Source organism: Vigna angularis, chromosome 1 (genome assembly GCF_016808095.1).
Source record: "Vigna angularis cultivar LongXiaoDou No.4 chromosome 1, ASM1680809v1, whole genome shotgun sequence".
Classification (NCBI taxonomy): domain Eukaryota; kingdom Viridiplantae; phylum Streptophyta; class Magnoliopsida; order Fabales; family Fabaceae; genus Vigna; species Vigna angularis.
The window spans coordinates 52,639,956-52,652,330 of NC_068970.1; the positions used below are offsets into that span (position 1 = coordinate 52,639,956).

General features: G+C 32.6%; 1 protein-coding gene across 2 annotated transcripts; it reads right to left on the reverse strand.

Annotated features, from left to right (window-relative positions):
- Window positions 1–1,551: 1,551 nt before the first annotated feature.
- LOC108338458 (katanin p80 WD40 repeat-containing subunit B1 homolog KTN80.2) lies at window positions 1,552–11,694 on the reverse strand. Of its 2 annotated transcripts, XM_017575393.1 has the most exons (19): window positions 11,474–11,694; window positions 10,804–10,934; window positions 9,799–9,916; window positions 9,282–9,508; window positions 9,082–9,184; window positions 7,913–7,983; window positions 7,251–7,325; window positions 7,018–7,161; window positions 6,583–6,727; window positions 6,180–6,368; window positions 5,903–6,076; window positions 5,088–5,144; window positions 4,735–5,006; window positions 3,917–4,033; window positions 3,503–3,577; window positions 3,255–3,367; window positions 2,601–2,717; window positions 2,439–2,507; window positions 1,552–2,034 (listed from the first exon to the last, which is right to left on the reverse strand). In XM_017575393.1, the coding sequence occupies exons 1-19, from the start codon at window positions 11,496–11,498 to the stop codon at window positions 1,974–1,976; spliced, it is 2,283 nt and encodes a 760-aa protein (XP_017430882.1). In that variant the 5' UTR covers window positions 11,499–11,694; the 3' UTR covers window positions 1,552–1,973. The 2 variants fall into 2 exon arrangements, with proteins under 2 accessions (XP_017430882.1, XP_017430965.1); XM_017575476.2 differs by lacking the exons at window positions 1,552–2,034; window positions 2,439–2,507 and having other exon boundaries at window positions 2,585–2,722.
- Between the last annotated feature and the right edge of the window lie 681 nt (window positions 11,695–12,375).

Here is a 12,375-nt window from a genome sequence, read left to right on the forward strand (position 1 = left end):
TTCTACTAATTTCTTTTCTACTCTCATAATTAAATTCAAATTTCAATATTAGTTTCTCTTACTGGAAAACACCTCGATCTTTATAAAATCTAATCTTAAAACAAGAGAGTAATAGGAAAATGTTCACACACCCTCTATTTTGCTCGGAAGAAGTCAAACCTAATAAAAGAAAATAATAACACCATAAATTTAAACTAATAATGATTCATCTTTTCTTAGTTGATCATACACGTGTCACACTGAAAACAACATGCAACAAAGAAAGTTTAAAATCCTAATAAAACAGAGAAACTTACCCAAAAATAAGGTTATGTTTCTAACTATTTATTCGCATGGGATTAAAAAAAAAATTGTTCAAAGTATTTAGGATTTAAAAATTTCAAATTTTAGTGAGATAATGAATTTAAAGAAGTGAATAATACAATTATTTTAATTTTTAATTTATAGAATTTAGAATTAACTTAAAAGAGTTATCAGTCTTCTTCAACTTAAAATTCTCCCCTCCAAATACTCATAAAAACATCTATTTACAATATAATGTTCTTTAACCTTCAACATGTTGAAAAACAAATTTCAATTTAATTATCAATATGCAAGAATAAAAATTCAGTTGTACAAAATGAATTAAAAAGAAATTAGGAAATTAACTATTGCTTTTCATATATTTTAATCCTAGATATTACGACAACCAAAACTTCATAAAATCTTCGAATCTGATTCTAATATTAAAATTGAAAATAAGATTAAAATCAATTGTTTTATAAATACCGTCTAAATTAATTCCAAACTTTTATTTGATGTTTTTATATCTAGTGTTCATTAATCAATATAAACTACAACCATCAATATTTTTAAAAGGATAAAATTACAAAAAAAGTAAAAACTAAGAGAAGTTAAAATTGCAGATATTTAAAATACTGTGACTGAAAATACAATTAAACCCATTTTTTCATATATTAATCTGATTTGAATTTAATAAAATAAATATAAAAATTATATATCTATAATTTGAACTTAAAATTACTAATTAAATCGAATTAATATTAATGCATGTAACAGTGGAACTGATTCATTAATTAGTGGAGACAAACAAACTAGACAATTGCTTCCTGCATCCCGTCAAATTTCTTCCCACACCTCATCAAATATTTGAAATGTCTTAACTAACCTTATGGGTTATTTAATTTAATCATAATTTTTCACCCAGCATGCATAGTTGCATTTTTTGTGTGTCCAAAATGATGGCTTGATGGTCTTATTCAGGTAGTTGTAATGTAAAAGGGAAAATTGATGTTTACCAACTCAGAAAACTCCGTTCAACAAAGAAAAAAACCTTTTCATCAAACTCTTAGACTTCAAACCTTTTCACCTTCATTCCAATATTCTTCTAAATTCTTCCAAATGGTCCATTTTAATGTATTAAAATGATAAACTCTACAAGTCTACAATTATCACCGAGCTTAAAATAGAATTCAAGACAATATTAGCTTTGGTAATTGGTTTCACAATGTAAATCTGCCTAGCATTCAATAAATTGGGCATGCTAAGATGTAAATCTAGTTAGCATCACATTTTGTAATTTCTGATCACTCCATTTTTCAATACAGATGAAGCTTGAGTACTTGGTTCATGAAAATGACACATTTCACTTCATTAAATATTGCATACATATAGAATTTTGCACAGCTACTAAATGCAGTTGAGAAAGGAAACATAAAGGTGAAGACCAGCACATGTTAAGAACAAAAAGCTAGAGCAGAGCTGAAGAACAAATTACTTAGATGACTGCTTCCCTTCCACCTTCAAGCATCTAAACACAAGGTCAAACAGTTTATTCAGATATCCCACACATGTCATTTGTTAGAATTTTCTGCCACTAAACAGATCTGATGACAACCACCACTAAACACGATCATGTTGAGTCAAACCAATCATTCATATGTTGGTTGAAGTTCATATGACAGCACCTTTAGTTAAGGTTGTTGAAGAACTAAATTTAGCTCTTGAGCAGTCTTGGCCAATACGCCACCCCTCCTGCAACCATAAACACCAGGGGAAAGAAAAAACCATGACTCTAGATAAATTGCTGAATGTAAATGTAAATGATCCATGTAGGAATTAAAACACTATCTCCAATTCATAACCTTAAGACAATGGATTTGTAGGTCTGATACTTAACTTTTTCATTTTTAACTCAAACTCATACCAGGATTCTTGAGAGTCTTTGATGAGACAAATTAAGAATCAACAACATTAAGTCGATTAATAAAACTGAGAGGAATTGATGCTTATTAAAATCTGTGCCATGAAAAGGACGAGTTTAAAATACAGAACCAGAAACTCGCAAGACTTTTTTGTTGTTTATTGTCAAACCATCAGTCTGTAACAATGGCTATAACATATATATGTCTCTGCAATATTAAAGTTTACATGATTACCTTACTAATATTGGAAGAATCATTCGGATCTTTTGCAGTTGCATGAAGCACTGATTGGAGCATTCTCGCCTGTTCTCAACATTTTCTATGTCAACTAGGTTCACTCACATAGAAACTTTATGAGATAATGAAAGCGACATTATAGTTGATGATGAAGGTCACCTTTGTTCCGCATGTAGATCAACCCCAACAGAGGGAGGAGCTGAAATAGTTGAACGTATTGTTGGACCGAAAACAACAACAAGCTTCAACAGCATATCCAATGACACTTTCACATGTCTGCACTGAGAGAATAGAGTTAGCTTTCGTTTGGACAGGAATTTCACATCTTTTAAGACATGCAAATGCATTGAATTTGAATTAAGCTCATTTCTTGTTATATTTTTCAAATGCTTTCTTTGTTTAGACAAGAATTCAAATTTTTTGGTTTTGGCTAATGTACGAAGTTATTTGAATATCAAACAATTGTTAATAAATAAAATATCAATATTCAAAATTGACAATCTCTTTTAGTCGTTCATGGTTGATCTTATTTTTTTAGTCAACAAAGCTTTTACTCATTTGTCATCAACCAAAATTGCTTTGAATGGATGTCATTACAGTTATTTAGGTTAACAAGGATCAAAGTTAATTTTACAACATTGTTGATTGTTTGACTTTTCGGTCAACTTAGCTGAAAGATTATCTTTGACCAAAAACAATCTAAGTTAATATTGATCAAGACTTAGTCAATATCAATTGAAAAGTAGTCCTCCCAACAACGTCTGGATTCTACTAAAATTTAATTTTCCTAACACCATGTTAATAAAGAATTACCTTTCTGTCTTGCTATCCAGCAAACCTGTGAGCACCGGAAGTAAGCAAGAAAATAAATCTAAGGTGAGAATCTCCATCTTCACAACAAGGACACTGATAACATCAGCTTGAACCTACATCCAGAGGAAATTATCTTCAATGCTATATATTCAATAACAAAGCCATAAATAACTAGTTAAAGCATTTGATACAGAACAGACAAAGAGCGAAATAGTGACACATGTGCACTTAAAAAAAAAAATACGCACAGATTGATCAGGCAGCTTTTCCAAAGCATTGATGGCACCTTTAGTATCATTGCGCTCCCAAAAATGTCGCACTACCTGCAAGTGCACATTGACAACTTGGTGAACGACATTGTTCCACTGATGGCACCTTAAGCATCATTTCTTTCTAGATTTGGCTTCTTTAAAGCATGAGTAAAGTAAGTATTTTCTAGCTGATATTAGTGCATATGTTTAATAATTCACATCCACTGTAGATAAAACCAAATTATAATATATAAGTAGATGTAAACTTCATCTTACTAAACTAATTTGATAGGATTTAGGTTTAAAGTTTGTTGGGTCTCGTGTCACATACTATCGAGTTCTCCCTACTCCATTCTAACTCAAGCTTGGTCTAAAAGAAAATGATATTAATATCTAACTATCTGAACTCACCTGTAATTTTGTCAAACGTGACCGGAGATTGCTTAATGTTACATCATGAGTTTGCAACAGATCTTCAATTATTTCTCCATCATTTGCAGGATTTGAATCCCTTCCAAACTCTGCTTTCTAACATTATATAACAAGATATAGTTGAAAACCATCGCAACAATTTGTAAAATGTGATAATAGCATGACCCAAAAACCAGTGAGTGTGAACTACCCCATTCTTTCAATATATAAGTTTCATAGTTAGACCCAAAAACCAGGAAACCAACACGAATAGAATAAAAAATATTGATCAATGGTCCAAACTTCCGAGGACAAAGAGATGGTCAAGAAGAGGTTCAATTCCAGAGAAAAAAATCAGAAGCCAAATTACTAAAATTGTAATGCCATGTATACTTTCAGAGCCTTTCTCTAGTAATATCAAATCATGCTAATAGCAGATGCATAACTCAAACAAATGCGTGAAAAAAAGAAATCAAATTTTAGATTTTTTGATTTCTTGATAAATTAAAGATTTCTAAACCTTCAACACTATTCTTAAAAGAGAAGATTTGTATTAGAAAAGAAAACAGATGGCTTGCATGTTTGGGCCAGGTGGATGCCAAACGTACGAACAATTTCCTTTCTTTTCCACTGAACATGTCTGAGGGAGAAAAATAAGCAACAGATACATGCATCTCAAGTCTAGCATCCTATTCCAATTTATAAGTCATAAAATAGACAACCACACATAAGGTTTTGGCTAAAAAAATTAAGCTAGAGAGAAGAGGCCTGTTTCTAGAGTTCCATAAAGCTTGTTTTTTGTCAAGCTAGAATTTTACCATGAAGTTAATATGCCTATCAGTTTCACTAGTTGTGTTGGGAACAGTGGGCATATTCTTTTTATCTTCGCTGAAAGGAATTATTTCCCCCTTTTCAGATGTTGAGGTGGTAGTGATGGGGGATGCATTAGTTTGATCTTCTTTGAGAAAAATTTCCCTATTTTCAACTGTTGTCGTGGGAGTTGCATTATCTTGATCTTCCTTGGTTGGAGTTATTTCCTTTCTTTCAAACCTCTTAACCAAAGAACGTGTCCTTCCTTGTACAACAGCAACTGCCAAAGGAGAATTTTAATATATTCAGTTTCCAGGAGTTTTCTTAGTGCAATAAACTACATTGATGGGCTATGGCAAACCTCCATTGGCATATTTAACTGGATTAATGGCGTTGCTGTAAGAAGAGGATTGATTACCTGAAAGATAATAACATATTAATCATGGATGACCATATGGTATTTTCCCATGCTAATAATGACCTAATACACAAGGCATGCCAAGTTTTCAAGAAAAAGTATCAACAAGCTCAATGTCAGGATCACTTTATTAAAACACATAAAAGAGTTTATCTGTCAAGACTTGAGAGTGTTGTCTAACAGTTTACTCAATATTTTTCAGGAGATTGAAGTCAGAAAATAAGAAGCATATCATAGACATAATGAATGGAAGAGAAACAAAAGATTATTAGATTTGGCTTATTTGAGTATATAAGTCTGGAATCAGAGCGACTAGTTGTTATTCAACCAATGAGAAGTCAAATATAGTTCAGGGCAATGATGTCAGACACTAATTTAGCCCATGATATAACCAAGAGAATGGTGGGTAAGTTAACTCATTTTTTGTTGAAATAGAAACATAGACTAGAGAAAGGACATTGCAAGAATAAGATTAAAGAAATATAGGATTTGGCTCCACTAAGGGGAGCTCTTGCATTAGGGGAAGAGAGAGGAACCTAATTAATTGATGAGAAAATAAATTGTTGCTACATGCACATATATAACAAATGGTGGACATGTTAAATCTATCCCTGGATTTTATTAACAGTTGATAACTTGAGATGTCACACTTCTCTCTACAGTGAACTACCCCACTTTAGAGGATCCAAATCCAGAAATGTAATCAGTAACGACATGTATTTGACCTACATAGTGATTTGACAGAAAAAAAAACTTACATTTCTCTTGTTCAGAAAATCCATCTGGTGTTAAAGTTTTTTCAAACTTCTCTGCGACACTCTCAATAGGATGTTTATCATCAATAGAGTCTCTGACTTCATTCATTTCGAAGTTAGGATCTGTTGCACTGTCAGAGTTCCTTATAGTATCAACAAATTCTCTAAAATCAATATCTGATGAAAGCCCATCAAAACATCAAATATATCAGTGGATGCTCCCTGAACATGAACTGACTTAAGCAACATCACGACTTCAAAAGCTTTGTTGAGTCCTTACCATTGAGAATGTCCAGAGGTACAACGTTTGACACGATATAAGACTTTCTAAGAGTTTGTTCATTTGATTTTGCTCGAACTCTTGTTGCAGAACTCAAGTTTAACATTTCTTTAGATTCCTCGAGATGATCCATTTTTGGAGAATTATAGGACCTGGATCTTAGTAAGTGATCAGGATTCCCTTCAGAAGCTTTATATGAGAAAAAAAATTGAAAATACATTAGTTGGGGAGCATTCAGAATTACAAAGAAAAAGGAAAAACTGACATGGAAGTTTCATATAATCTTACTAAAAAGCTCCTCAAAAAGCTTATATATACTTTATGGTGCAAACTTTATTTTGAAAGCTTTATTCATTCATAATTTTGAAGAAGCTATGGGAAGACAAGAAGGTCTATGGCTTACAGTCTATATATATATTCTTTATCTCTTTTGACTCGTTGTCCACACCATATTCTACTTTCTCCATTTGTCTTCCCTGGAGACTGAGCTTCTGCTCTGTGCTTTCTTTGTTCTCAGTTTCCAAGCCATCACCATATGGCTTGATAAGCTGATGCATTAAAAATAACAATCAGAATGATAGACTACATATTAGCTTATTGTGTTGTTTGCAGACTAACAAGGATGGAATGACATTCATCATTGAGATAGACACAACAGGAAACGGTGGCTTTGCATTTAAAACTAGCAATTAAAACATCATAAAATTCATAACAGCAGCCAGCCAGCCACATAGTAGGAATTCTACAATCATAGTGTTTTAGTTAAATAGCATACAGATCATGTTTCAAAATTGACAAGAAAAAACATATAAACTAATCTATTGAGGGAGAGTCCTACCGAAATATCTGACACCCATACTCCAACAGAATTACTGTAGAATGAGCAACCCAAAAGCTTTTCATCATGAATACATAAGTCACCAAGTGTTGTCCATCCCATGTCAACAGCATCATGGCATATGACAGGTTCCCATGAATACACCTACAGTAAGTGAGAATTAGATATGAAATCTTTAACCTGTTCAAGCTGTTTACCATTATAATCTAATTATTGGAACAAAAAATACGTACCTTCAAACTATCCTCAAGTCCAGTAAAAAGGGTCCGTCCATCCGGATGAAAAGTTAGTGACCATACCCCTGAAACCTAACACAAGGTACTTTATATTTATTAGAAATTAGTATTTTGTATAAATTTTTGTGAGTCTGTTCATGTCCATGCATATCTTGGAAATAAATGTACAGGCTTACACTAGAAGAAAGAAAAAACCAACAAATACATCTACCATACTACAATTGCAACTAAGTTACATCACAGAATATGACTTAAAACACAAAACACAATACATTACGCACATCTGTAGGATTAACAACTGGGCATAATACACTACAAATTTCAAGTTACAGAAACAAATTAACTTTGAAGTTTGAAGAGTATAAAAAAATTGGGGAAATATTCTAGGTTACAACTAAAGGAATCATTTAGTAGTATTTAGAAACTACCCACAACAATGTTATGGCAAACTGGTAAAAAATGTGCCAAGCACGTTAACCATTAAAACAGGTTATCTAGGAGTTTTCACTTTCCATGAATGATAGTAGTGGTATGACACTGATTTACAGCAAAAAACTCAATTGATAAGAGGCAGATTTGGAACCAGAATTTATGATTTATAAATTGGTATAATTGATTCCTTTGAAACAGAAGAAAAACACTTTGGCAAGATTAGATACCTCATGTCTACTGGATCCAATCAGTTCAAAGGTTTCTAAATCCCAAAATTTCACTGTTCTGTCTGCCGAACCTGTAAATAAAATTATGAATTCTTAATTTTTTGCCCAACTTTATGACTTCAATGAATAGTTTCAATATAAATGATTTGGTCAATATAACAGCTTATATCCTTCAAGGTCAAGTCACATGGTTCAATGAACCATGACAAGAGAACATAAATTTTCGTATAGATGTCAAATTCAATCACATATTTCAGGAACAGCGATATATAGAGATGAAGATGAAGATGAAGATGAAGATGAAAGTATTTGAGAAATATAATAAAATAATAGCAGTTCAGCAAAGATGAAGATGAAAGTAAGGTAATAGCTGTGGCAACAAAGACAGATCCCTGTCAACAGTGATTGTGGTCATGATGACACTATGAAAGAAGGAAGATTTTTATTCAAATTGATTTCTGTGAAACAGTACATCAGCATCTACATATATAGAGTACTCTAACCCTAAAGTAATAATTAGAAAAATATCTCTAGAACCTTTTTACAGTTTCTAACAACTTGTAGTAGAAAACTTAATATCCTACTAACAACACTGTATGCATCATTGCATGTTTGGATATGTTTTATTATGGTTGGGAATGTTCAATCTAAAATAATTTCGTAAGAATGAGTATGTTTTGAATAGTAAATTACATTTGGATGTAACATTTCTAGAATGGAAACAGTGCTTTCTGTTTTGTATAAATATACATACTTCATTACATCCATATTAGTCACACTGAAAATGAAGTTCCCCAAGAACGCATTTTACACAGTACTTTTAACATTTTGTTTTTCAAAATGCACTCTTGACCCAAGCTTGCGTTTTGAGTTGTTAACGAAACTAGATCCGACACCACCCAAAACATGTTAAGGGGGCTAGACCAGAATGCATTCTGGGTAACCCTAGTTGAGTTTTTGAAGAGGCTCAAATATGTTATCGGTCCCTCTACATACGAGAATTAGTTGCGTAAATTTCCATTATGTTTGAACAGCCATCTAGCCTAAGTAGATTATCATTTGGTGCACTTGAAACAACATTATAATTACAAAACAGGGAACATCATAATTTTTTGTGCACATGCATGATTATCTACTGTTCCAAGCTGCTTTAAGGCACACCAACACACCTGTAGCCAGAAGAAACTCAAGAGGATGGAAGTCTAGGGACCTAATGTGTCCTTCATGGAACTTGAAGTCATGCAAGAGCTTTCCACCGGTTAGATCCCAGACCTGTATATTTAATAAGTTAGATATGTAACTTATTCATAGAACAGTAGTAAGAGTTATACAATTATAAGGTCTGCCACAGAAAACTTCAAGATATTACCTTCACAACATTATCAAATCCACCAGAAACAACCCAACGACCATCTGGACTGAATTTGATAGTACTAATGGCCTGGCTATGGCCCTTGTATGTATGAATACATCCTTTTTTTCGGATATCCCAAATATTTAGATTAGTGTCTGAGGAGCCTGATGCAAAAAATTCTCCAAAGGGATGAAACTCAACAGCAGTGCAATTGGTTCTGTGTCCGGTAAGAGTGCGAAGCACTATACTTCAAGAACAATTGCACACATATTACTAGATTGTTGAGAAATTGGTAAATGCATGAACCTTACATTTCACCCATCAATTCATAAAACTCAACTTGGACTGATAACAGTTCTTCTAGATGCCAGTATAATCCTATGCATGCAAATTAGATAGTGTAACTCAATTCTTCAATCAAATAATTGCCTGTTTATGATCAGCAAGTTTGCCTTTTTTCTCTAGCATAAAAGTCTGATGCTCTATAAATAAGTATACAGTCCATGGATTCAGAATATACTAATTAACTTACTCTTTGCTTCCTGTAAATCCCAAAGCTTTATAACCCCCGATGATGCTCCAGAAAGAACCAAAATTTCTGCTGAGTCAAAAGTCACAGATTCAACTGTAGTAGTGTGACCACACAAACTCTGCATGTATTTACATTAAGATAAGACTGTCACGTTTAAAGCTCTAATTGTTATGCTGCTATCATAAGAAACTCAGACCCATATTACAAAGGGAATCCAATCAGAGAAAAAAATGCAGATGATAGATTACTATGATCAATGTATGGTTTGAAGTTTGAAGTTACTACCACGAAATCTGTTCGGATAGCCCAAAACTAAGATAAATCAAACCCAACATTCCCTATTTCAAGGATATTACACTTTCAGGCTTAAAGTTCAGTTTACTCTCAAGAACTTTTTTTCCCTTTTCCCCACCTGCACGTTTGAGATCATACAGTTCAGTCTTCATTCATCTTGGTTTGATTCAATTTCTCATTTGCAACTTTCAAGCTAGTCATTTGGCAAAAAACAAAACTAGCATCAGACTTGTACAATGATCATTGAATTGGCCACTAAGGAAATTCCCCGTTTTGGTGAAAAGGGCATCTTGGCATTATGTTTGTACAATCCCACATGCCCACTCTATCATTGAATCCCATAAAATATGTACAAGATGAGATGAAAAAAAAAGTGATAATATTGGTAAATAGATTTAAAGGATCCTGATTTTGGTAAAAAAATTGAAAAGATGCATTACTTGAGTAAAAATCTTGCTTTCTATTATGCTCCATCATTGTTTTACCATGCCAGTTTCAGTCCAAATGTAAGCCTGTCAATTTATATGAACTGAAAGCAAGTCCTCAGTGAGAGCAATAATGCTTCAGACACTACCATTACAATAACATAACTGGCAAGTTTCAACAAAGAGCACATAAGAAATAGATCTTCATTACTGCTTAGCAATCCTGATTCCTACCTTAGTCAAATTGCAATTAAATGATAAAATACAAAGGCAACAATCAACTGACCATTAAAGAGGTTGCTTTTCCAATCATCCATAGATTGACATTGTGATCATCCCCTCCTGTAATGAAAAGGCGGCTCGCTTTCCTTCCAATCTTTAAACAGTTTACATTCCCTGAATGAGCCACAAATTCCTCTACAGTTGATTGGCTAAGGAAAGCACATTATCAAAACAACCTAACATCTACACTCCATAGACTTAATAACAGACTGGTATTGAAAAAAATAATACAATCGAAGAACCTCAAAAAATTACAAAATCAGCGTTTGGAGCCAAACCATCAAAAATCAATTTTTGAAATACCCTTTTCTTCTAGAAAAGCACTTTCATCAAAAGTAAGACAGAAAATAAACCCAACATTTCCTCAGCCACTAAAACAAGGAAAAAAAAGGTAAAATTATGAACTTTTTTCAATAACTTCCAAATGGCTGATGAGCATCCAACATTTGCATCACCTCCCCTAGAGCTAATAAAACATAAAACATACACCTGACCTTGCTATTATAACAACGTACCATTTAAAACAATTTGGATGTTCCAAGAACACAACTCACCCACATTTCAACAGAAACTAAGTCACCGAATGGTAACAGCAACCTTAATGGTGGAACCAGAAAGCATGTTCTGAGGCACATATATTAATCAAAAGGAGAAATAAAAACAACAAAGGATACGTAGCTTGTATCCTGTCTTTGCCATTAGTGTTGTCTGGAAATCGCAAAGGCAGCTGGTGAAGTAGAAATGAAGTTCCTTTCCTCAGAAATGAAGCAATTGAGGAGTTGGGTGAGCTTCTTCAGAAGCAAACTGAGAAATTTATCATGCTCAGTTTTAGCTGGGAACTACTCTCAACAAACCAACAAAAGAAAGAAGAACAGCAATCATTAAACACTCAGAAATAAACTTTTTTTTAATTGTTATTTAATAATAGTTTCAATGTTGTTGTGAACTTGTCTTATGTGGGGAACACGTCGAGTAAAGAAAAACAGTTGTCACCCTGTTCGGACCAGAATGTCCTTGCAGTTGCCAGTTTACCAAAAGCACCCTCTGTTACATCTTCAGATATATTCCTCACTGCTGAACACTTCTTTTGGGATCCTCTGCTTTTTATGAAGGGATATAATATAAGATCTGTTTTTCAATTCCATAAAGATCCTTCAACCAGTACTGTTTCAAAGTTTCAATCAATACTATTAACAAATGAATTTCTAAGCTAATAAATGTAAAAAATATATAAAAATTTTGCTATATACTTTTATACCCTTGGAACATTAATATTGTTTGCAAATTTATTTGTGCATTTAACAAGTTATAAATATAAAATATTCTTCCGTAAACTATTTATTAAGTATTTTTATTAACAAAAAATAATTATATTTATTGGTTAACTAATTGAAAATACAATTTTATATTTTTTTCTTAAAATATAGTTGTATTATATATATATATATATATATATATATATATATATATATATATATATATATTCATATTCGTGAGTTCATATAATGTTTTATTCAAAATTATTTCCTTTTAAACATATTTTATAAGGATTGAAGAGATTTACTCCATATAACAA

What these genes read in the sequence shown, in the direction of transcription:
- LOC108338458 (XM_017575393.1), bottom strand. Translation starts at nt 11,498, where the DNA reads ATGGCAAAGACAGGATACAAGCTAC. An exon ending in GACTTGAGGATAGTTTGAAG is followed by an intron (nt 7,162 to 7,250) that starts GTACGTATTTTT and finishes CACTTACTGTAG; the next exon opens with GTGTATTCATGGGAACCTGT. An exon ending in CTGGATAGCAAGACAGAAAG is followed by an intron (nt 2,718 to 3,254) that starts GTAATTCTTTAT and finishes CTCTCAGTGCAG; the next exon opens with ACATGTGAAAGTGTCATTGG.